Source organism: Armigeres subalbatus, chromosome 2 (assembly GCF_024139115.2).
Source record: "Armigeres subalbatus isolate Guangzhou_Male chromosome 2, GZ_Asu_2, whole genome shotgun sequence".
NCBI lineage: Eukaryota > Metazoa > Arthropoda > Insecta > Diptera > Culicidae > Armigeres > Armigeres subalbatus.
Window position 1 is genome coordinate 217,664,672 of NC_085140.1, and position 22,453 is coordinate 217,687,124.

Consider the following 22,453-nt stretch of genomic DNA (forward strand, 5'->3'; position numbering starts at 1 on the left):
AAATTCTAAAATTCTAAAATTCTAAAATTCTAAAATTCTAAAATTCTAAAATTCTAAAATTCTAAAATTCTAAAATTCTAAAATTCTAAAATTCTAAAATTCTAAAATTCTAAAATTCTAAAATTCTAAAATTCTAAAATTTAAAAATTCTAAAATTCTAAAATTCTAAAATTTAAAAATTCTAAAATTCTAAAATTCTAAAATTCTAAAATTCTAAAATTCTAAAATTCTAAAATTCTAAAATTCTAAAATTCTAAAATCTTAAAATTCTAAAATTCTAAAATTCTAAAATTCTAAAATTCTAAAATTCTAAAATTCTAAAATTCTAAAATTCTAAAATTCTAAAATTCTAAAATTCTAAAATTCTAAAATTCTAAAATTCTAAAATTCTAAAATTCTAAAATTCTAAAATTCTAAAATTCTAAAATTCTAAAATCCTGAAATCCGTAAATCATATAATCATATAATACAAAATCCTCATATCTTGAAATCCTAAAATCCTAAAGTTCTTTAATTTAAAAATCCTAAAACTCTTAAATCATAAAAACTTTAATAAGGAATCATTTCCAAAATCCTAAAATCCTAAAATCCGTTACGTGACAGTAGAAACAAATCATGAACGTAAGTTTCATATTGTTTATTCAAACTTTCTAGCTTTAGGGCGATTTAATTTTTAAAACAAATATCAACAATGAGTGCACTATTGCTCGACGGTACAGCAGCAGTGCCTTTCTCTTTGTTCTCTCCGAGGCAGCCAAGTTGGTTGCGACGAGACGGACGCAATGAGAAAACAGAACAGTGCAATAAAAATCCTATTCACCTAAATGCTGATTTCATATTAGAAATTTGGAGACAGCACTCGTCGATAGAAAATCCTTCCGCACGCGATGGCATATGAGCAAATCAAACCACCTTCCTTTTGCCAGTGGAGATATATCAGCTTCCACACTGATATTCTTCCCTCCCCCTTCATACGGGAGCTTGGCAGAAGGAAGGTCGTGTGATATGTGCCATCACAAATATTGCCCTCCGCTCGCTTTCAAACCGACTTCTATAAAAACATTCTTTATGCCTGCCGTATCCTAACGGAACTATCAATTCTATACTTTCGCCTCTAATTCTATCATGAACATGTGCGTCTAAGTTTGGAAGACGATATTAGCATTTCCATATCATTAACAATGAGTGTTTTCCTTCACATACGTACATACAATCAAATTTGAATTTAAAAAAATGGATCATAAATTTTGCACATCATGACGTTTTGACGTGAACTAGGTAAAAGGTTAAATAGTTTTGAAAAACTCCTTTTTGTAGTATCTGACGTGATGAAAACTCTGAAAGTGTCATCTGGAGACGACACTTCTCGCTTAACTTTTCAAAAGGACCTAAGTAACATTTTTTTCATGATTTAATTTGAAAAGCGCAATCAACAGAACAACATGAAATCTATTGATTGGAGTGTTCAAATTAATTCATGAAAAAAATGTTACTTAGGTCCTTTTGAAAAGTTAAGCGAGACTTTATGTTCGGATTTGTCCATTTGACATTTGCGGATGTTTGGAAGCTAGCGTGTGAATTGAGCTTTTCACAGGTTTATGATCAATGTGCTTTTAAATGATTATTTTGCATGTAAAATAACCCAGATTAATCCACCTAGCGGGAATGATGACTTTCTCGTGCATCATACAATATATTTTAAAAAAATCACATTTGAAAGGTCAAAAAAACCTTTAGGGGTCTAGAACACTTTTTTTCTTGTTTTTTGAATTAGTTAATATGCATACATACACACAAACAGACATCACCTCAGTTCGTCGAGCCGACTCGATCGGTATATAACACTATGGGTCTCCGGGCCTTCTATCAAAAGTTCTTTTCTGGAGTAATCCTAAAGCCTTTCGGCATGACTTTGTTTCACGAGAAAGGGAGAATCTGAGCCCATATAAAAGAAAATGGATCAATTTTTGCGAAGTAAAGTACACTGGGGGGAGTGAAAAAAGGGGGTAAGAGTAAAAACCGACTCGAAAAATTGGAATTGTACATACTTTACAGGTTTTACCACATCATAACATTGTGCAAGAATATACTTCGATGCTCACACCAATACTATGTTTAAATTCGTATAATACATACACTAACGCGGTTAACGCTTGAACTGTCATTTTAGGTTTCGCGAAAAGTTGATTTTTGCATTCATAAAATCAATTCTTATTTGCACCAATTATTCCTTTTTCCAGTAAATTTACATCACAGGTGACCATTATAATACAATTAAACTAATCTCATTCAATTTAAAGTAATTTGTACTATGAAAGGAAATAATTAAAAGATTTTACACTTACCCCAGGTATCAAACACTGCGGGGGAAGTGGATAATGTTAAGACCACGCAATTGTTTTCTTCCCTCCATGGTTTATTTCGATAGCTGTGAATCTTAATATGTTCCTTCTTTGTTATCATTGTGATTTCTGTAGTGATTGGGCTAATATACATAAGAAAACGAAGGGCCCTCCTTAGCCGTGCGGTAAGACGCGCAGCTACAAAGCAAGACCATGCTGAGGGTGGCTGGGTTCGATTCCCGGTGCCGGTCTAGGCAATTTTCGGATTGGAAATTGTCTCGACTTCCCTGGGCATAAAAGTATCATCGTGCTAGCCTCATGATATACGAATGCAAAATGGTAACCTGGCTTAGAAACCTCGCAGTTAATAACTGTGGAAGTGCTTAATGAACACTAAGCTGCGAGGCGGCTCTGTCCCAGTGTGGGGATGTAATGCCAATATGAAGAAGAAGAAGAACATAAGAAAACGCCTGATCCACCTATCGGTATTCATGCCTTTCACATGTTTTACACATGAAAAAAAATATAAGGCAGATAAAAATAGCACTGATAGGTAAATATATTCCATAATTCACATTCATTTCACCGTTGATTGCATTTTTTTTTTGCGAACAAATTGGTTATGGGCAAGTGCTTAAAAATAGGTGATAATTTTGTACGTGTTTTGCGCACATACACAACACGCACACACAAACATAATTTAAAATAATTCGTTATACTAAGTTGATTAGTTTATAGCCCATTTTTCCTATAAAAAGTTCATCTTTAGGGCGAACATATAGATTTTACTTACACTTATTGTTCGAGGAGGCATTTTGATTGAATGCATTTAGATCATTTAAACTGATTTTACACTAATTCAAACATGCACTATCGATTTTTCCTTTCCCACTTCCCCCAGTGTACCTTATCAAAAACAATTTACTTGATAAGAAGAGGGCTAAAACCTGTGAAAACAATATTGTTAATACTCAATGATGAACTGAATATCAAATTGAATAATCACTTAAATAAAGTAAAAAAGCAAAACACTGCAACTTTTATTTGTTTTTGCTTCTTTTTTCATATTGGTGCCATTTAAAAAGCGAGATGTTTTCTGACTGTAATTATTTAAGGTTCTGATCAATTTCACCTGATTTAAATCTTGATGAAAGGACTTAGCCAGAGCAGCTTTAGCAGTGCGCTTTATGTCTGCAGAAAAGAACTTCATTTGAAAGTTGGCATTCAAATCACGGTGGATGGTGTCGATGATCACTTTGGTATCGAAAACAGGAATATGCTTAGGAGATTTAAGATATTTAAGAAATATGTAGAAGCTACCAGTGGTGAAGTACAGATCGAAGCCTACAACTCCCATAGGTTGGTTCCAAAAAGCAAACACTGTACTCACCTGCCAAGCTTTGTCGATATGCTTCCACCGGAAAAACAGCCAATCATTCCCATCAGTACGGATGCAGTAACAACCGATGCCCAAAGTATTTCCATTTCATCTGGTGTTAGGGTTGTATTAAAACGCGTTGATAGCACTTCGTCACACCACCGTTGGATATGCTGCATTTATTTATTTCAATAATATTTTTCTTACAATAATGATTTTCTGTTTATAAATCTGAATCACCTTAGCTGGAGCATTTATTACGCTAACTTGCATTCCCAGTGGAAGGGCTATACCAAAACAAATTACAAATCCAAACATCAATAGGTTTGGTGTCCATCCTGCGTCCTGAAGATATGTCTCTTTATTTCTCGTGTTGCAAACTTGTTTGCTTATTTTAGTTTTGACTGTTACGTACCGGCAGCTGGAAATCCATTTCAAGAATGACTATGACAAAAAAATATCTCGCTACTGACTACAATGAATCTCGAGTGGGTCTGTCTATTGAGGGGACTGAATAAACTCTTAAATATTTGTACAGCAAAGTGTCGTTGCACGGAATCCACAACTATTTCATTTGTTATCTACACTACTTTGGATTTGAATCCTTTTGCAACTAACGCCACTATATCAGAAACGTCGCGACCTCGTGTTTCTGGCAAATACAGCAGAACCAGAACGGTTAGCAGCACGCAAGTGATTGAACAAGGCATGAAAGCGAAGGCACCCCACGCACTGGATAGAAGCGGGAAGAGCATCCCGACTAGAAAGTTGCATCCCCACGACGACAGGCTTCCCAGGGCCATGGCCGATGGACGAGAGCTGAGCTCGAACAGTTCTGAAAATGTAAGAAGCAAATTCGGCATGTCATCAAAGCACCTGTACTGCCTATCAGTTTACATTTGATGAGTTGGACATTTCATTGATATCAGAAGTTGGGGTACTCCAATTGAATGTGATGATAAAAAAGTGACACAAAAAGAGTATTCACTAACAGCGTTACGCAAAAAATGGTAATTGAAACCCACATTGGGTTTTACCTGTCTCGTACAATGAAGCTGTACCTGTTCAAGGGTTATCAATTCACTCTATAAACAATTGTACGTTCGATGACTCCTACCACAGATTTTTATACACAGTTGTTATGTCTAGCGTAGGACAACGCATACTTTCAGCAATCATATTTTAGAGGCATTACAAACAATCCACAAGACTGCACAAAGGTACTCTCCAGCATAATAATCCTCCTAAATTTTTAGCTGATTTGGATGGAATTTGAGTGAGCACGCGCGGTTTGAAGTTTGTATGAAAATTACTATGAAAACATTAACTTTCATGAAAAACTGTTCAAAGAAATCCCTGAGGTTTTACTTTAAGGATTTCTTGGGTGCCCATGAACATTTAACATATGTCGTAAACACATTATATTATATGTACCACAAAGGGCATGCTCCACATTATAAAGTTACCGATAGATCTGTGGTTATACGCGTGCAGTACATCAGGCCTAACTTCAGAGGTTTTTTTTTGTGCGAAATGGCATTCCTTTCTATGCAGCAAAAGGGCTTCTTCCAGATTTAAAACAGGCCGACTGATCTCTAGTGAAGCATGTTGATATTTATACCCAACTTCAGAGATTTCTTAGGTGATCATGAACATATGTCTTGAATGTACTTTATTCTATGTACCATGAAAGACTTGATTCACATTTGAAACTGATTGATTGAGCTCTGACTCGCGTAAAATAAAACAAAAATAGGGAAACTATTACGATCTCCATATCACTTTACATATATCCATCTCATCGCTAAACAAAGAAATACGGCACCAAATTCGTCGCTTCTTTTTGTCAACATGCCTGCTCACTGCTGATAAACAAACCCAATTCCTTTCCATTGCTTTGTTTTTGATGGGATGGAAATAGGAGCTATGAGATGAAGTGGCGAAACGTTCCACTAAATCTTGTAAAAACAAAATTTAGTGAATGCATTTTCGTATATACCAAATAATTAGATAGATTGTGGTATGTTCTTTTACAGAACAGCTAAAAAAATGACACTCATTTAATGGATGAATTTTTCTTTCAAGTATGAAACTCCCAACAGTCGAATGCAACTTGTTGTAAGCAAATTGGTCAAATATAAATGCCAAAAAAATGAGACACGAACATACATACATACACAGGCAGATATCCCCTTAGTTCATCGTGCTGAGCTAATTGGTATATAACATCATGAGTCTCTGGGCCTTCTATGAAAAGTCTGTTTTTGAAGCGAACTTTCGAGTCTTTCAATACAATGAAAGTACGATAATGACAAAACGTACTAAGTAATAGTGTTGAACATAATACAATTCATGTGTGCTCGCGACAAGGCAAATCCTTTTTCACCACATGTTGGTGTATTCCAATCACAATGATATGCAAAGGCTAAAATCATCTTCCAAATTTAGATGTACATTTTCATGATATAATTAGAGGAAAGGATACGTTAAATTGTTCAAAATAATAGCAGTTTTTATTTTCAAAACACTGGCCAGCTTAAATGTCATACTCCACTAATTGTTTTATTTCTATAATCTTAGACGTTGGTCCGATTCGCGATTTAAAATCAAACTAAAAACTGACTGATCAAAAATCATCATTAATACTATTACTATTACGAAAATTGCTACCCAGCAATACCAATAAAACATCTAACAAAAATTATTCGATATCTGTCAAAAGTCATCTTGCTCTGCAAGCAGTTATTTGGAAATAATTGAACTGTCACCTTTAAGTTGAATATAGTTTTGATTCGCCAATCGGCCAAGGCCTTGGGGTCTGTCTCATATCGTGACTGCAACTCAATTTAAACTTAAAAGTGATAGTTCGAAAATTTTCAAAAAACCTTGCAGGCAAACTTACTTTTGACAGATATCGAATAATTTTTGATAGATGTTTTATTGGTATTGCTAGGTAGCAATTTTCGTATTAGTACTAAGTAATAGCATTAATAGTAATTTTCGGTCTTTCACTTGTAAGTACATACACTATTTACGGCCAAACACTATTTACGCATGCATTTTTTCTGGGGTTTTCGACTCCCCTCCCCATGTGGGATTTTTTTTTATTTTCATACACATTATTTTTGATTTATATGAAGCGTAAGGAAATGGCACACCAACATCCCTCATAATAAAACCTAAATGTTGACCTTATGGCAAAAAGCGGCGTTTGTCCGAACAAAATTTATTGTGGAAAGTGCGAAGTGATAAATGATAATTTAAAAATGAGAAGTACAAAAAAGAACTGAGAAGTAAGAATCATTTGGTAAAATGAAAATGTCGGCTAAATAACATATTCTTACACACGACAGTTCCAGCCAAACGACATTTTCAGCCGTATGACTTGTTCGGCCAAACAACATTTGGACTGTGGATCCGTTCTGCATAACGACATATTCGGCCAAATGGCCCTTTCTGCCAAATAACCTATTCGGGCAAACGACATTTTTGCAAAATTACAAATTTTCAAGAAAATTGTTTGGAATTTTTAATGAATTTTTTTGCAGGAATGAGAAATTCTTTAGATTATTTACAGGAGATTGTTCCAAATTTCTACGAGAAACTGTTTAGAATTTCCACGAGAAATCCTTCGAAATTTTCAATGAGTATTCTTCGGAGATTTTCATGGAATTTTTTGTATTTCTATTGGAAATTCTTCAGCATTTTGAAGCATGCTTTTGGGTTTCATGCAGGGAATTATTTGTAATGTCCATAAGAAATTATTCGGATATTAATCGATTGGCCGGAAACGACACCTGACCGAACTGGTAATTTTGTCAAAATGGTCGATTGGACGAATGGATCATATGGTTGAAATGTCTTTGACCGTACGGCTGGTATGGCCAAAGCTGCCGACTGTTTTGGTCAAACGAAATTTTCGGTCAAATGACCTATTCGGCTAAACGACTTTTTCGATCAAATGATCAATTCAGCTAAATGATACTTTTGACCGGATGCTCTTTTCGGCCAAATAACACATTTGGCCAAAAAGTCCTTTCCGTCGTTTGGCCGAAACTCATTCGGTGGAAAGCAATTTGATCAAACGTCACTTGACCGAATAACATGTTTGGCCGAAATAGTTATTAGGCTATTAATAAATTGACCGAAACGTCATTCGACAAAGGCGACATAGAGCTGGAACTAGTAATTTGGCCGAATAGACGTTTTCCCTAACAGCAGTTCATTTAGCCATTAGATGAAATGGACATTTCGCTGAAATGGACGTTTGGCCGAAATGGTCGTTTGGCCGAACAGGTCAGTTGGTCGAAAAATCCGTTTGGCCAAAATGAACGTTAGGCAGAAATGGCAATTTCGCTTAGCACAGTTTAGCTTGATTGTCTATACACTTCGCAGTTGCTGGTCGTAATTGACCGCGAAACAACGAATATGCACAGCTCATCAATTGTATAGCCTTCTTGGGATTAGAAAAATATCCTCACTGTACTTGCTTTGGAGTTTCATTAAATCAAAACCTACAACGATGCCGGTCCCGTTCTCACAGTCAATTTAGGATTGGGAGAGAAAACTTAGTTCGACACACATTACTTCAAGAGGCTGCATCTTCATGAGCGCATGAGCGTCAAGAGAAAGGGATAGTTGGATAGGTAAGAAGGTAACCTATAGAAAGTCGCCACCACTTAATATGGACATTTATTTACGATTTTTTGAAAAACTTAAATGTAAATATGTACATTATGTGGAATATTTTGATTTGAAAAATGTATTGGAGGCAACCACTTTCCCTCGATGGGACTCGAACCCATGACCCTCGGTGCGCTGGATTAGTGCTTTTCACCAACTAAGCTACGAATGACCTCCGCCGGCCTTCGCAATTTAACGGCTACTGAATGAGCCCAAGATTCCCAAATTGGACGCACATAGTCGAAGCACTTATAATCCATTTCACAAACCAACACTTCCTCATGTGTGTAGTACACATTCATATTGAGTGAGCGTGAGTATTTATAATGTCTGGTGGCTACACACATTCTTCATCAGCAAATACACTGACCAAGTAGAGGTTGTGTGTGCTATTGTCAATCGGTCGTCAAACTCAGACCCGACCGCATTGCGTAAGTAGGAGCACGCAACTTTTATGGTTTTTATGCGATTCGGGAAATAACTACCACTGGTGACCCTTCTAAAGAAGGTGGCGCTTAAGTCCCCAGTTGTGATTCACCCGACACGTGGTAAAGCCAGTAATAAGACCCCGGAACCAGGACGAAGGTTTCATTTGGCGCCCAACGTGGGGCCCTGAGAATTTATTAGGCTATTTTTGATTATTTTGGAATTACTAAATTTAAATTAAATTGCATATTTTTTTTAATTTGAGCGTGAAGTGTGAGTGAAATTTGTTGGTAAAAATGACCAAGTTTACTGCTAACCTCTATTGAATGGATATCTCGCATTTAGAACAATGTGAATTGGAATATGAATTGATTCTACAAGGATTATTGGTTTCGGAAATCAGACAAGAAAATGAGCGCCGTTTGAGGTACGCTTTGAGAAACGATGAAAAAGAAAATCGCGATTATCTATCATGACGAGGCATTTCTTGAAGAATGTGCGTTTATTGAAAATCGGTTAAGGGAAATCGAGGAGTTCATCATGCTTCAGGCTTACCCAGTTTTCAAGTCCAGAATGTATCATTATTATCTCAGGTTTAGGAGATGTCAAGTTCAAACTCCTAATGAAGAAGAAAACCGGTTCGTTTTAGTAGACATCATAAAGGAAATGCTGTTAAAATACTTCAATGAGTTGATCGATAATAAGGACGAATTATACATGGCAATGGAGTCACATAGTTTTCACGTAGGTAGACAAGGAAGTGGAGCAGGCAAGATCAGATGATCTGGTGGTGTTGAATTCACCGGTAGTTGAAGATGAGAATCCTATATACAGACCGACTAGTGTTCCTAGTAATGCTGAATCAAATTTATCACGTGGACAACAAAATAACGCCCTTTCCTCAAGTGATTACTCTCCAATTGGACATGCAAATACAATAACTAAACAGAATATGATTCATCATCATAACTTTGCAAAACCGGACTTAACCCTGCTTGCCCTCAAGGACCTACTGGTTCAACTCCAAATTCGTTTTTACCAAGCTCGTGTTACACGAACATTCTTCGTTGTGCCAGGAAACCTACACCCTACTTCCTTTATTTATTTATTACCAGATTAAGGCAGGAGTGGCCTGTGCTGCACATAAAAGTCTTCTCCATTCAGCTCGGTCCATGGCTGCACTTCGCCAACCACGCAGTCTGCTACGTGCCCGGCCCACCGCAGTCTTCCGATTTTCGCGTTATGAACGATGGATGGTTCTCCCAACAGCTTATGCAACTCGTGGTTCATTCGCCTCCTCCACGTACCGTCCGCCATCTGCACCCCACCATACACAGATAAAAATATGTTGTGATTTTAAATATATTTTCATGCACATATTTGGAGCATGTAAATAAACGTAACATTCAATCGATCCCACTATTTTTTTCAAAGAAAATAAATTTAAACGGTGCTTGCTTGTAAAATTCAATCAAATTTAATTTAATCGAATGTTGATTCGTTTGTTGGGATAAGCTGCAATTTTACACGTCGTTGTATTTTCAAAATGATTTGCTGTGTAGATGGTACACAACACTTTCCTTTCGAAAACTCTCAGTGCACGTTGGTCCTCCACGAGCATCGTCCAGGTCTTGTGTCCGTAGAGAACTACCGATCCAATAAGCGTTTTGTAGATAGTCAGTTTGGTACGGCGGTGAACTCTATTCGATCGGAGCGTCTTGCGGAGTCCAAAGTACGTACGATTTTCAGCCACTATGCGTCTCTGAATTTCTCTGCTGGTATCGTTATCGGCGGCCACCAGTGAGCCCAAGTACACAAATTCTTCAACCACCTCGATTTCGTTACCACCGATAGAAACTCGTGGTGGGTGGCTTACATCGACCTCTCTTGGGCCTCTTTCTATCATGTAATTCGTCTTCGACGTGTTGATGACTAGTCCAATCGCTTTTCAGTCTGATATAGGCTTCCTCCATACTCTCAAAGTTACGTGCCAGATGTTAGTGGTGTTAGTCGGCGGCATAAAATTTGGGAGAGTACCTTGTAGGCAGCGTTCAGCAATATGATTGCGCGGTAGTTGCTACAATCCAGCTTATCGCCCTTTTTTAGATGGGACACACGACACCTTCCATCCCCTCCTGCGGCAGAACCTCATCCTCCCAAATCTTGGTAATCACCCAGTGCAGCGCTCTAGCCAAAGCCTCACCAGTCACCACCGTGTTTAAACAGCTCTCCTTGTGTTGACCAACTAGGGGCTTTGTTGTTTTTCAGCCGGCCGATCTCCGCCTGGATTTCCTGGAGATTCGGAGCCGGAAGTCGCATGTCCTGCGCGCGTGCTCCTAGGTTCATCACCATACCGCCACTGTTGTCTGCCATATCGCCATTCAGGTGCTCTTCGTAGTGTAGCGTAGTCTTTTTTTCAGTTGGGTGGGAATCTGCATCCAGACACCGGTGGGCTACTGGCGAACGGGGTTTAGCTATTGTCGACCCGCTAAAACCACCCTGTTCACAGACCCTGAGTCTCCCCGGAACAGTCTTTTCGGCATTACTTCTGGGAGGGGTCCGTGCTACTAAGCACGCCCACATACTGGCTACCCACTAGCTTCAAATCACAACTACCCGAGTAGACGAAAATAGCTCATTAATATCAAATGTTGATAAGATAGCAAAATGAGATATTGACATGATTGATATAAGAGATAAAAGATCAGACGACAATATCAATATTTTGCACTAAAATATCATGAGGAGATCAAGTTATGCTATTTGTAAGAAGTGATCAATATCATGTGCCATTAGTTTGTTCTTATTCATGGCATATATTGATATTTAAATGATATTTCGGTGCAAATTTTTGATATTGTTGCTTGTTCTTTTATCTCTTATATCAATCAAGTCCATATCATGTTTTGTTATTCTGTTCATTGCTTCTGCCCGGGTAGCTACCCACTAGTTCCTCTACCTCATAACTAGCTACCCACTAGTTCCACTACTACTTAACTAACTACCCGCTGGTACCTCACCCTCGAGACTAGCTACCCACTAGTCGGCGCTATCCGACTGCTGTTCGGCGCGCTAATTGCGCTGCAAGATGCTGGCAATCTGAGTGGTAGCGGCCGAGACCGCGTTCCACTTTTCAACCTCTTGACACATCCTCTGGATAAGATTATCCGGAGTAGTGTCCCTCCCGCACACCTCAAGCATTCCGCTTCTAACATCGACGAAACGAGGACATACGAATAGTACGTGCTCGGCAGTTTCGTCGACCCCTGGGCAGTCCGGGCAGACGGAGAGTCCATATGCCCAAACCTATGTAGGTACCACCTAAAGCAGCCATGCCCTGACAGGAACAGTGTCAGATGGAAGTAAACTTCCCATGCTCTCCTATTAACCCATCTTGATACGCTAGGTATCAGCCGATGGGTCCACCTACCCTTAGAAGAGTTATCCCTGTCCCGTTGCCACTTGATAGTCGAAGTGACTCTAATGGCTTTACGGGCTTCTCTGGTTCCGCGCATGTCGAAACTCTCCTCGTCTTCCCGTATGACTAGTCCAATGGGTAACATACACGCAATCACACAAGCGGCATCCCGTGATACCGTGCGGTAGACACTTATCACTCTGAGACACGCTAGCCTGTGAACACTCTCCAGCTTCTGCAGGTTGCGTTCGACGCTAAGCGCCGAGGCCCAAGCTGGACTGCCGTATCTAAGGATAGATACTGCAACCCCAGCTAATAACCTGCGTCTACTGGAGCGCACTCCCGAGCTATTGGACATCATCCTGGATAATACCGCAATAGCTGTCGAAGCTCTCCTGCAGGCGTAATCTACGTGACTGCCGAAGTTCATCTATCGTCGATCAGCACCCCGAGGAGCTTCACCTCCCGCTTGGAAATGATCTCACAGTCGCCCACGCGAACCACTGCCTCCTGTACCGACTTACGATTGTTAACAACAACCAACTCTGTTTTGTGATCAGCTAGCCCCAGCTGCCTTGAGCTCATCCATTCCTCTATACTACACCCAGGTTTTTTTTACACGGTTGGAATTCATTAATTTCTCGGTAAACCTGAACTTTCACAGCTTTTTAAATACCCCCTGAATTTTCTTTGATTTTTTGTGAATTTTTTCGTGGGGTTAACCCATTGCTTCATTGACGTTGAAGGTCTTAAACGACCAAAACCAAACCGTGTAAAAAAAAACCTGGGTGTATAGCGATCGCGTGGGCCGCCGTAACCCGGGTAGAAGAAAACATCAAAATAATATCAAATTTTACTATTAATATATGAATGACTAAATAGCACAATCTGCTATTAGTTTGTTTGATATAGTTGCTAAAATAGCAAAAATAATAACAGACATTGCTCTAGCAAATAACTCATAAATAACTCATTTTGCTATTATAATAACAAACCAATAGCAAAATATTTAAAGAAAAGAAAATATCAAAATCAGTTATTATTGATATGTTAAAAATGCAAATGATAAATGAATAACAAACTTTGCTATGATTGTAAAATTTGTTCTTTATTTGTTGTTCTGCTCCTTTTTACAATAGCATATAAATAACTAATTTTACTATTATAACATAATTTGTTGTTGGGATACTATTTTATGTTATTTATAAATAACATAGGAATAACTAAATCTGATATCATAGCAAAATTTGTTATTATTATGTTATTTGTTTGTTATTAACCTCTACCCGGGAAGTTCCACCTCCTCAATCGACTCTCCGTAAACCTCCAGTGTTATGTCGTCGGCGAAGCCAACGATCTTAACACCTGGAGGGAACTTCAGCCTTAAAACACTATCGTACATAGTGTTCCATAGCACCGAGCCCAGGATAGATCCCTGAGGGACTCCTGCGGTAATAGAAGCACTACCCTCCCCTTCATCGGTCTCGTATAAGAGTACGCGATTCTGGAAATAGCTTTCCAAAATGTTGTACAGGCCCACCGGAATGCCCAACCGGAGTAACGAGAGCGCGATGGCATCCCAGCTTGCGCTGTTGAATGCGTTCTTGACGTCGAGTTTCACTATCGCACAGAATCGAGTTCCCCTCCACTTGCGTTGTATCGCTTCTTCCGCAGTTTTCACAACCGAGTTGATAGCATCCACCGTGGACCTACCCTTACGAAACCCAAACTGATTGCTTGACAGGCCGTTCGTACCTTCGGTGTACGGGGTAAGCCTGTTGAGGACAATCATCTCAAGCAACTTCCCTGTGGTGTCCAGTAGGCAGATTGGTCTGTACGCCGATGGGTCACCTGGTCGTTTCCCGGGCTTCGGCAACAGCACCAGCTTCTGTCTCTTCCACTTATCGGGGAAACTGCGGCATCTCTGCATGGCTGTCCTGAACATGTCCGGGTTAGCCATGATCGCTGCCTTCAGAGCGAGGTTTGGAACTCCGTCAGGCCCCGGAGCTTTGTTCGTGTCAAGGGTTCGGGCCACCGCAAGCAACTCTTCGTTCGTCACCGCTGCCACTTCATCCACTTCAGCACTCGCGTTCTGCGGTGCTGGGGTGGCCAAGGGCTTGTGGCATGGGACGGGAAGAGAACCTCAATAATGCGATTCAACCTTTCCGACCCTCCAGTTCAGTCCCCAGTCTAGGCCGGGGCTACAGAACGTAACGTCAATGAACGACTCCACCCCATTCCTACGGAACGTGCTGGTTGAGCCGTCATTGGCTAACACGACCTCCAACTTTGCTAGAGACTCTAACAAAGCTTGACCTCTCTGATTGGTGCAGCGGCTTCCCCACTCCACCGCCCAAGCATTGAAGTCCCCCACTATGACAACGGCTTCCGACCTACAAGGTCGGACGATAGCCTATCGACCATCCGGGTGAATTGCTCTATTGGCCACCCTTGGGTTTAGTAGCCTGGGCCGCACCGTTGCCCTTCCCTCGTGGTTTCGCCTGATTGGGTGCCCTCTCTCGACGATCGGGCGCCCTATCGGACTCGACCGTACCGCTGTCCGTAACAGTAAGGCGCCGCTTAACGTTACCGGACCGACCCTCTGACTGCTGCCGGGCGCGTTTGGAGCGCGCCGCAGTCCCTCCCTCGCCGACACTCGGGGTGGTACCAATCACCTCTTGCGTCGAGACCTTCCCTCCAAGGAAGGAGAAGGGTTCTGCCGGAGTACGTGTCTCCCCCTTCTCGCTTCCAACCTCCCTCCTGGTGAGCGTGCCATGTTCGCGTTTTACCGCTTGAACCGACTGTCGAAGTACCAGAAGTTTCTGTTTCAGATCCTTGCTGATATTGTTTCGACCGCTCGTGAACTCGATGATCTCATCGAGCTGCTTGGCGACTAACCGGATACCGGTTAGAGGCTCGCCTGGTGTGTTGACTGCCTGAGCATCGCTCTGGCTGTCAACCCCTCCCGCTGGGGTAGTGCTAGTCCCGTGCAAACTAGCTACTGCCTCAACACCATTCTCCTCCCTAGTGGGAGGAGACCTCGCTAGACCCCTACTTGCCAAGGGGTCCTACCTCTGGATTTGGAGTACTTGACATAGCTCATGGGTCCCCCTTGCAGCTGCCATCGAATCCTACTGAAGTAGTCGCCTCTATGATCTCATGGTTGTCTATGCTTGCGAGCAAGCAGGGAGGCCATGCGTGGGTTGACACTTTCGTGTTCAGAGCCAGATCGGCGTTAGTCAGGGAGTTCATCTGAGCCTACTTCTGTCTGGTCACCAACCAGACAGCAGAATTGGACAGCGTGCCACAAGGCCCGCCACGGTTTTATGGGACGGAAGGTAGTCTTGCCCAGTGTTGGTAAAATCACTCATAAATCTCAATCAACGAGCGCTCCCCTGCGAACGAAATCGTCTGCGATTTTAAAGGAATGCATCACGCTTGAATTTTTCATGCCAAAACGCATCATTTTACTCATTTGCCAAAAAATCATTTTGGTTTAAAAACGCATTTGAAATCAATTTGGGTGCAATTTATTGCTTATACATAAAAGAGTGTCTAATATTTTATGCGACAAACGTCAATTCATTGTTTTTAACGAAGGAGAACAAAAGAAAACCAACGATGATTCAAATGGATGATTCAACTCATCCATGAGTTTTTATATGCTGAGTTGGGTGCGTTTCAACTCACGCTTGATTTGAATCATCCATGAGTTTTGAGATTCTGAGTTTTTACCAACACTGGTCTTGCCATTAGCCCACCCGCCGTTTCGAGTCGGTTTCCCACGGCTCTACTAAGGGAGTAGAATGACTCGGCTCTCAGCCCTCGCAATACACAATAAAACAATATACAAAACACACAACCTTTATCGCGCCTGCCAGAACCGTAATTGAGACTTAACTGGCAGTCTAAGTCTCAATGCGCTACCGCGCTCCCTCGTGTGTAGTTCATTTAGCCGCCTAGCCCTTCAACTACCGTTGATACGCTATCGTTTCCAGCGAGCACCGCGCGGAGGCGAACTACGCTGCTCACCGCTGCGCATAGTCTAGGGCTAGTCTACTGCAACGAGGTAGTGGTCGGATTCAATATCCGCACTGCGGTAAGTGCGTACGTTCGTGATGTCGGAGAAGAATTTACCGTCGATTAGAACGTGGTCGATTTGGATTTCCGTTACTTGATTAGGTGATTTCCATGTGGCCTTGTGGATATTCTTGCGGGGGAAGAAAGGTGCTTCGGACTACCATTCCGCGGGAGACTGCAAAGTTATGCATCGTTGGCCGTTGTCGTTCGATACGGTCCGATGACCGGTCTTGTAACGCGGTGTGGATTTTTTGGAATAATTTTATTGGATTTGCTTAAAGCTTCAGACGTTTTTATCTTTTTAAGCAAAATCATTTGTAAATATATTATGAAATTAAGTTATTATTTTTAATTAATAAATAGCTTTGACGTTTTTATCCTTTTAAGTAAAATATCATTGAAATGAGTTGAAACTTAATTATTAGTAATAAATTATTTTTTGCTTTATTTTTTGTTGTTGTAATTATTAGATTATTTGAATTTAATTAGCTTTGGACGTTTTTCTCTTTTTAAGCAAAATAATGCTTGAATTCGTCAAGTCGGCTTGACGATTCACCGTCCAAAGCGAGACCATAATATTATTAGTATTTGCCCGACTATTTGACTGTCTCGGGTGAGGAAATATTTCGAGCGGTTTGCGTCTCGGCTAAGCAAAGTGGTATACTGTTTCAGTGAGTGCAGTAATGGCTCCTGAAACTAGATAGCTCTTTTTCAACCATTTGCTCGATCCTGGGAAGGCGCCAAATTGATATCGCCATTTGAATCTATGTACATAACCAGCAATTGTCCTTCAAGGTTTCTTGAAGGTAGAAATCCTCGTTCATCTTCACTCGCACTAGAGGAAGAGAAGGATCGCGGTTTCCAAGTTCCGAACAATTTAAGTTTTCTACAAAGTGAAACGTGTTCCTTCAAAGTTTGCAGAAGGTAATAATTGAGAACAGTGGAGTAAAGTGAAGTGCTTGAAACAAAATCTTTGGTGTCTTCCAGATAGCTGCTTATTTCGGTCAATGCGTCTGACACTTTCGCGTTTCTCTCCATTTGTCGGAGTAGATATTGAGACAGAAAAAGGTAATTTTGAATTATGACTTTAATTTTGCACACGACTAACGTTCGCCATTCGCGTTGGACTTCCAGCGCGTAGGCGCTTTTTTTGTACGGGCTGGAATTTTGTGACGACCAGCGGAGTCGAATTGGGGTTCCATCCATTTTTCTGAGGATCGCGGTGCGACCAAAATTGAGCTTGGGTGTCCGCTAATGCCCGCCTTTCGGGGTAGTTAAACGGAGGGAGTGCAGTTCGTGAGATAGTCGAGCGAAATTCACCCGACAGTCGCCAAAACTGTCGATAAGACCACCATTACGTTACACCCCTGGTGGTCAGGTGTCGAAAGCACGGTTCCCGTACGTCGCCAATTATCGTACGCAGAACCGAACCCGAACCGAGAGTTAGTAGCTTTCTTTTAGTCCTCTCCCAGTGAATCGGAATGGTACGTGAAGCCAGGTCGTAAGGGAAAGTGGGCTACTAGTTCGAGGGAACGGTTATTCCGGACGCTCTCGGGAAGTTAAAATCGGAAGCTTTCCGTCCAGCCGCCACTCCCTCCGCACCTTTAGTTCGGCCATTTTCACCCAAGCTCACGCCGCCATCGTGTGGAGCATCGAACGCCCACTGGCAAGTCGCCGGTACTACGACGCCATCGCGACAACTGCGTCGCCAGCAACGCCGGAAGAACCTTCGTCTTCGGCACACCGCCGGAAGAACCTCCGTCTTCGGCACACCGCCGGAAAACCTTCGTCTTCGGCGTCCCGCCGGAAAACATCGTCTTCGGCACTCTGCCGGAAAGCCCTCCGTCTTCGGCACCCGCCAGAACCCGTCATCGCTACCAAAAATCCTGCGCAGGTACGTGGAAACTTGTATAATCATGGCCATGAATTAGTTTCCCCCTAGCTAGTACAAAACCCCGTCCAACCCGAATGAAGTCGTATGAATAAATTTGTTGAATTTGAAGCTCTGAGAGTCAATTGATTTTGTTTCGGCAGTTCCGTGAGAACCTGCTGTTCTCTTTTACGTTTCCGTTAATTCGTTGGTAGATTGCATCTCAGACTTCGATTCCTCTTTTGATTTGACGTTTATTGTTGAGCGAGCTTAAGTGATTACAAGGGTAATCAGGGTAATTTTGAAAATTCAGCCAGCAACCGTTCGAGGATTTCCCCTGAGGAATTGTCTCAAAAATAGTCGGGCAAGTCAACAGACTGGTGGTCTCTCGTACGCGAGAGTGGCGCTAAAGCCACCAAAGTTTAAATAATTCCCTCAGACGATTTGCGAACGGTTACAGTCTATACATTTCCTCCCTTCCTACCTGTGCGTTCATGCCGCCGATGACGATTTTGACGTCCCGCAGTGGGCATCCATCGTATGTCTGCTCCAGCTGTGCATAGAACGCTTCTTTCTCGTTGTCGGTCTCCCTTCGTGTGGGCAGTGCACGTTGATGATGCTATAGTTGAAGAAACGGCCTTTTATCCTCAGCTTGCACATCCTTGCGTTGATTGGCTGCCACCCAATCACGCGTTGGCGCATCTTTCCCAGCACTATGAACCGGTTCCCAGCTTGTTGGTGATGCCACAGCTTTGGTAGAAGGTAGCCGCTCGATGCCCGCTTTTCCACACTTTCTACCCTGTCCATCAGATTTCCTGCAACGCTACGACTTCGAAGTTGCGGGGATGTAATTCATCGTAGATTATCCTGTCGTAACCTGCGAAGCCTGGCGACTTGCAGTTCCATGTTCCAAGCTTCCAATCGTGATCCTTTATTCGTCGCCTAGGTCGTTGCCGATTGTATCGAGTCGTATTATCTTCTATGTCGTTCGTAATGGTTGTTTTTAAAGACGGCTTATTGGGCCTGCGCAAACCTCCTGTCTCGTCGGAGAGCCGTGTCAGGGCTGTTTAGCGTCCCACCTAACACCAGGACTTGGGCTTGTGCGCTTTGAGCGGCCCACGGTCGCTTTGGCGAAGCCTACTTGCGGATTCATGTAGCTTTTTATAGAGGTTTAACAAGGCCCACTGTCAAACCCCACCACATCCTAGGCAGGCGCCACAACTCGCAGGTGGCCTGGGGAGGGATCGTCAAGCCCTTGGACATAGTCCCTGCTGCCCGGACACCTACTTCCTATGACTAGTCAAACATGGTGTTCAATCGTTCTGCACCCAACCCGTCGGACAGACAATTGGCCACCCAACATGCAACAGTCTAGTATACTGCGGGTCATGGGTTTGAGTCTCATTAAAGGAAAATAGTTACCTTCAATACATTTTTCAAATCAACATTTTCCGCATAAAATACATATTCACATCGGAATTTTCCAAAGCCTTTTAAAGAACTGAACTGTTTTACTTTTTACAGCACAAAACAGAACTAAAGACTCAAATCCGCGACTATCGCGAAGCACGTTCAAGCGCGAACTCTCCACGAATAACTCTTAGAAGTTTTTACGGAAAACTCTCTGGAATTTTCACGAGAAAATTCTTCCAAATTTCTACATGGACGAATACATCTTAATTATAAAACACGTTAAGCTGAAATTCATCTAACCGAATTCCATTTTGCCGAAATATCCGTTTGCTAGGAGCTAGGGAGCTAGGAGGTGAAAGCTTTATTGCAACTCCTATGGTCCATTTCATATTCGTGTACAATAAGCCCCGCATAATTACACCCACATATCATAATGATATCTGAAGTGCATTCACACTTCCTAAATCAAAATTTAATCTGTTTGTTTCTGGCACGTATTTAGTGATAAAAAAGCATTATTTTCAATTCACAGTTTTAAAATAAAGGCTTTCCATTTTTTCCACATCATCCTTGTGCATTTCCATTACATTGAACGAGTTATTGCCCTTGCCAACCATTTTTGTTCAAATGCCACTTGAACGAATAATATGTTAAGCCGAAAGTCATCTAGCCAAATTCCATTTCGCCGTTTTGAACGATCCGACGAAACGGTGACTAGGCTATTTGACGAAAGCGACATATGTCTGAAATGGACATACAGCCGAACTGGTAATTTGCCCTAACAGATAATCTAGCCGAAAATGCCGTACGCAATAAATTTTATTTTACACCTAAAATTGAGGCACCCAACATCATCTCTGTACAGATTTTTTCATCTATGATCCATTTGATTTGTTGGAGGTGTATGTCTCGCCTATTGGAAGTTCAACGGTTCAACCATTGATGATTCATTGAAATTCTAATAATAACCAAAGTATTCGCATTTTGTTATGTACATTAAATTTACCTGAACCGATAAAGAACGGAATCGGACCCAATCCAAACTGGAAGAATACGATGTACAAAAGCAGGGCAGCGATGCAAGCGTAGTTAAACCAAGGAACAACATCCTGCAATAAATCATAGAAGGTCAGTCTATTCAACTATTCGCATTAAAATGAAAACGTTTCATAAATTACATAACGCAAAAATTGGTCATTTTAAAACCATTTTGCTCCTATTCTCGGTATGGATCGTATGGATCGTCACACTTTGTGCAAACCCCTTCTCCCCTCTAAGCGTTATGTAATTTATGGACGTTCCCTGATTAAAACTTACAATCAGATAAATCAGCATTGCAACGGAAAACATGAATAGTCCACTGAACGCGCACGAAATTATGGAGAGTATTCGTCGATTACAGCGTGCCATTAAATAAGGGCTTAAAGAACAAACAAACAAATTTAACATTCCTACCCCCAGATTGGCAAACTTGGCACTCTCTGAACTCAATCCAACAGACTCAAAAATGGACACGGAATAATAGAATACCTGCAAAATGATGACTGGAATAAGATACTGGTCGAACCAAATCAGTACTAGCTTACCGCGTTGATTCCAGATAATTGTTGACCACCTTGAAGAGCGCATACTAATATGAGCGGTAATCTAAGCGTTGGATCGGTTATGACTGACCACATCGATCGTGTTACAGGGCTGGTGTCGGTTAGTTTGAAGTCCTGCTCGGAGTTGCTCGACATGCTTACGGTTGCCGTATTTTCTCTCTGAAGCGTTACGTAGTCATCCCCAATTGAGCTTTCTCCGAATAAACGACGAATTGCTATTAAAGTACCTTTCGCGTCGTCTTTGATACTGTATAAGTACTTAGGGCTTTCCGGAAGCAAAGTGTAAGGAACGTAACAGAAAAGATTCAGAATCGCAAAACTACTAACTGCGTAGTGCCAATTTTCGTTTGTTCCTAGAACTTGCTCAAGACTCACAATTTGCGACACGAGGACTCCAATCGTTAGTCCTAAAGCACACAGAGTGCTTATGGTACCACGTAACTTTGTTGGAGATACTTCAGCAAGGTACATCGGCAGAACACTGGTGGTAAGACCAGCTGACAGACCAGCTAAGACCCTGCCGAGCAACAGCAATTCAACAGATTTGAGTTGACGACAGAATACGAAACAAAACCCTCCTAGTGTGAGCAGAATTCCACAAAAAAGGTAGGATTGTTTCCTGAAATTCAAATAATTCAATAAATGTCATCCTTAAATGGTTCTATATTTACCTCCCATATTTGTCAGCAATCACTGCACCGCCCAAAGACCCAACAACTCCACCGATCAAGAAAATAGATACTACTATCGAGAAGAACGTGTTCAGCCCGACCGAAGACAACTCAATTCCATAGCGCTCGAAGATAGTCTCATTACTCCATGTCTTAATATAGCCCGAAGGAGCGTTAATAACTCCTATGTTGAAGCCCACGGGAATCGAAACCCCCAAGGTACTGGTTGCAGCTAACAGGACCAGACATGAGGTCCATCCAGAATCCTGTCAAAGTGACTGCAATAATAGGGTTTGGAACTTTCGCCATTACTTACCGGGAGAGTGAGATCCATTTCGACTGAACTACAAACTTCAATTGACATGCAAATGCAATCAAGATACGGATAGTGGGCTTTCAAGAGCTTGCGATATCTGCGGCAGACGGTTTACATTCGCATACATGAAAGATTAGTTGCCAATTAATGGCAAGCTGCAAGCGAATCCTCACAATGCGACCGAAGGGGAGTGCCAGAAGGCACACTAAAAGGCTTAGCAGGTTATAAATCTGTTGTGACTTCTGGTATTAC

At 41.4% G+C, this 22,453-nt stretch overlaps 2 protein-coding genes across 3 annotated transcripts in view; both read right to left on the reverse strand.

Annotated features, from left to right (window-relative positions):
- The window catches only part of LOC134211667 (solute carrier family 2, facilitated glucose transporter member 1-like), a 21,076-nt gene extending 16,801 nt beyond the window's left edge, over positions 1-4,275 (reverse strand). For both annotated transcript variants that reach the window (XM_062688780.1, XM_062688779.1), the window contains exons 1-3: positions 4,136-4,275; positions 3,961-4,065; positions 3,733-3,893 (exon numbers count right to left, since the gene is read on the reverse strand). In XM_062688780.1, the coding sequence (XP_062544764.1) occupies positions 3,733-3,893; positions 3,961-4,065; positions 4,136-4,153 (284 nt within the window). In that variant the 5' untranslated portion in view covers positions 4,154-4,275. The remainder of the gene's footprint in view (positions 1-3,732; positions 3,894-3,960; positions 4,066-4,135) is intronic.
- Positions 3,870-22,350, reverse strand: LOC134211666 (solute carrier family 2, facilitated glucose transporter member 3-like). The gene is made up of 6 exons (XM_062688778.1): positions 22,202-22,350; positions 21,886-22,151; positions 21,197-21,833; positions 20,928-21,140; positions 20,617-20,719; positions 3,870-4,555 (listed from the first exon to the last, which is right to left on the reverse strand). The coding sequence occupies exons 1-6, from the start codon at positions 22,247-22,249 to the stop codon at positions 4,302-4,304; spliced, it is 1,521 nt and encodes a 506-aa protein (XP_062544762.1). The 5' UTR covers positions 22,250-22,350; the 3' UTR covers positions 3,870-4,301.
- Positions 22,351-22,453: the final 103 nt, after the last annotated feature.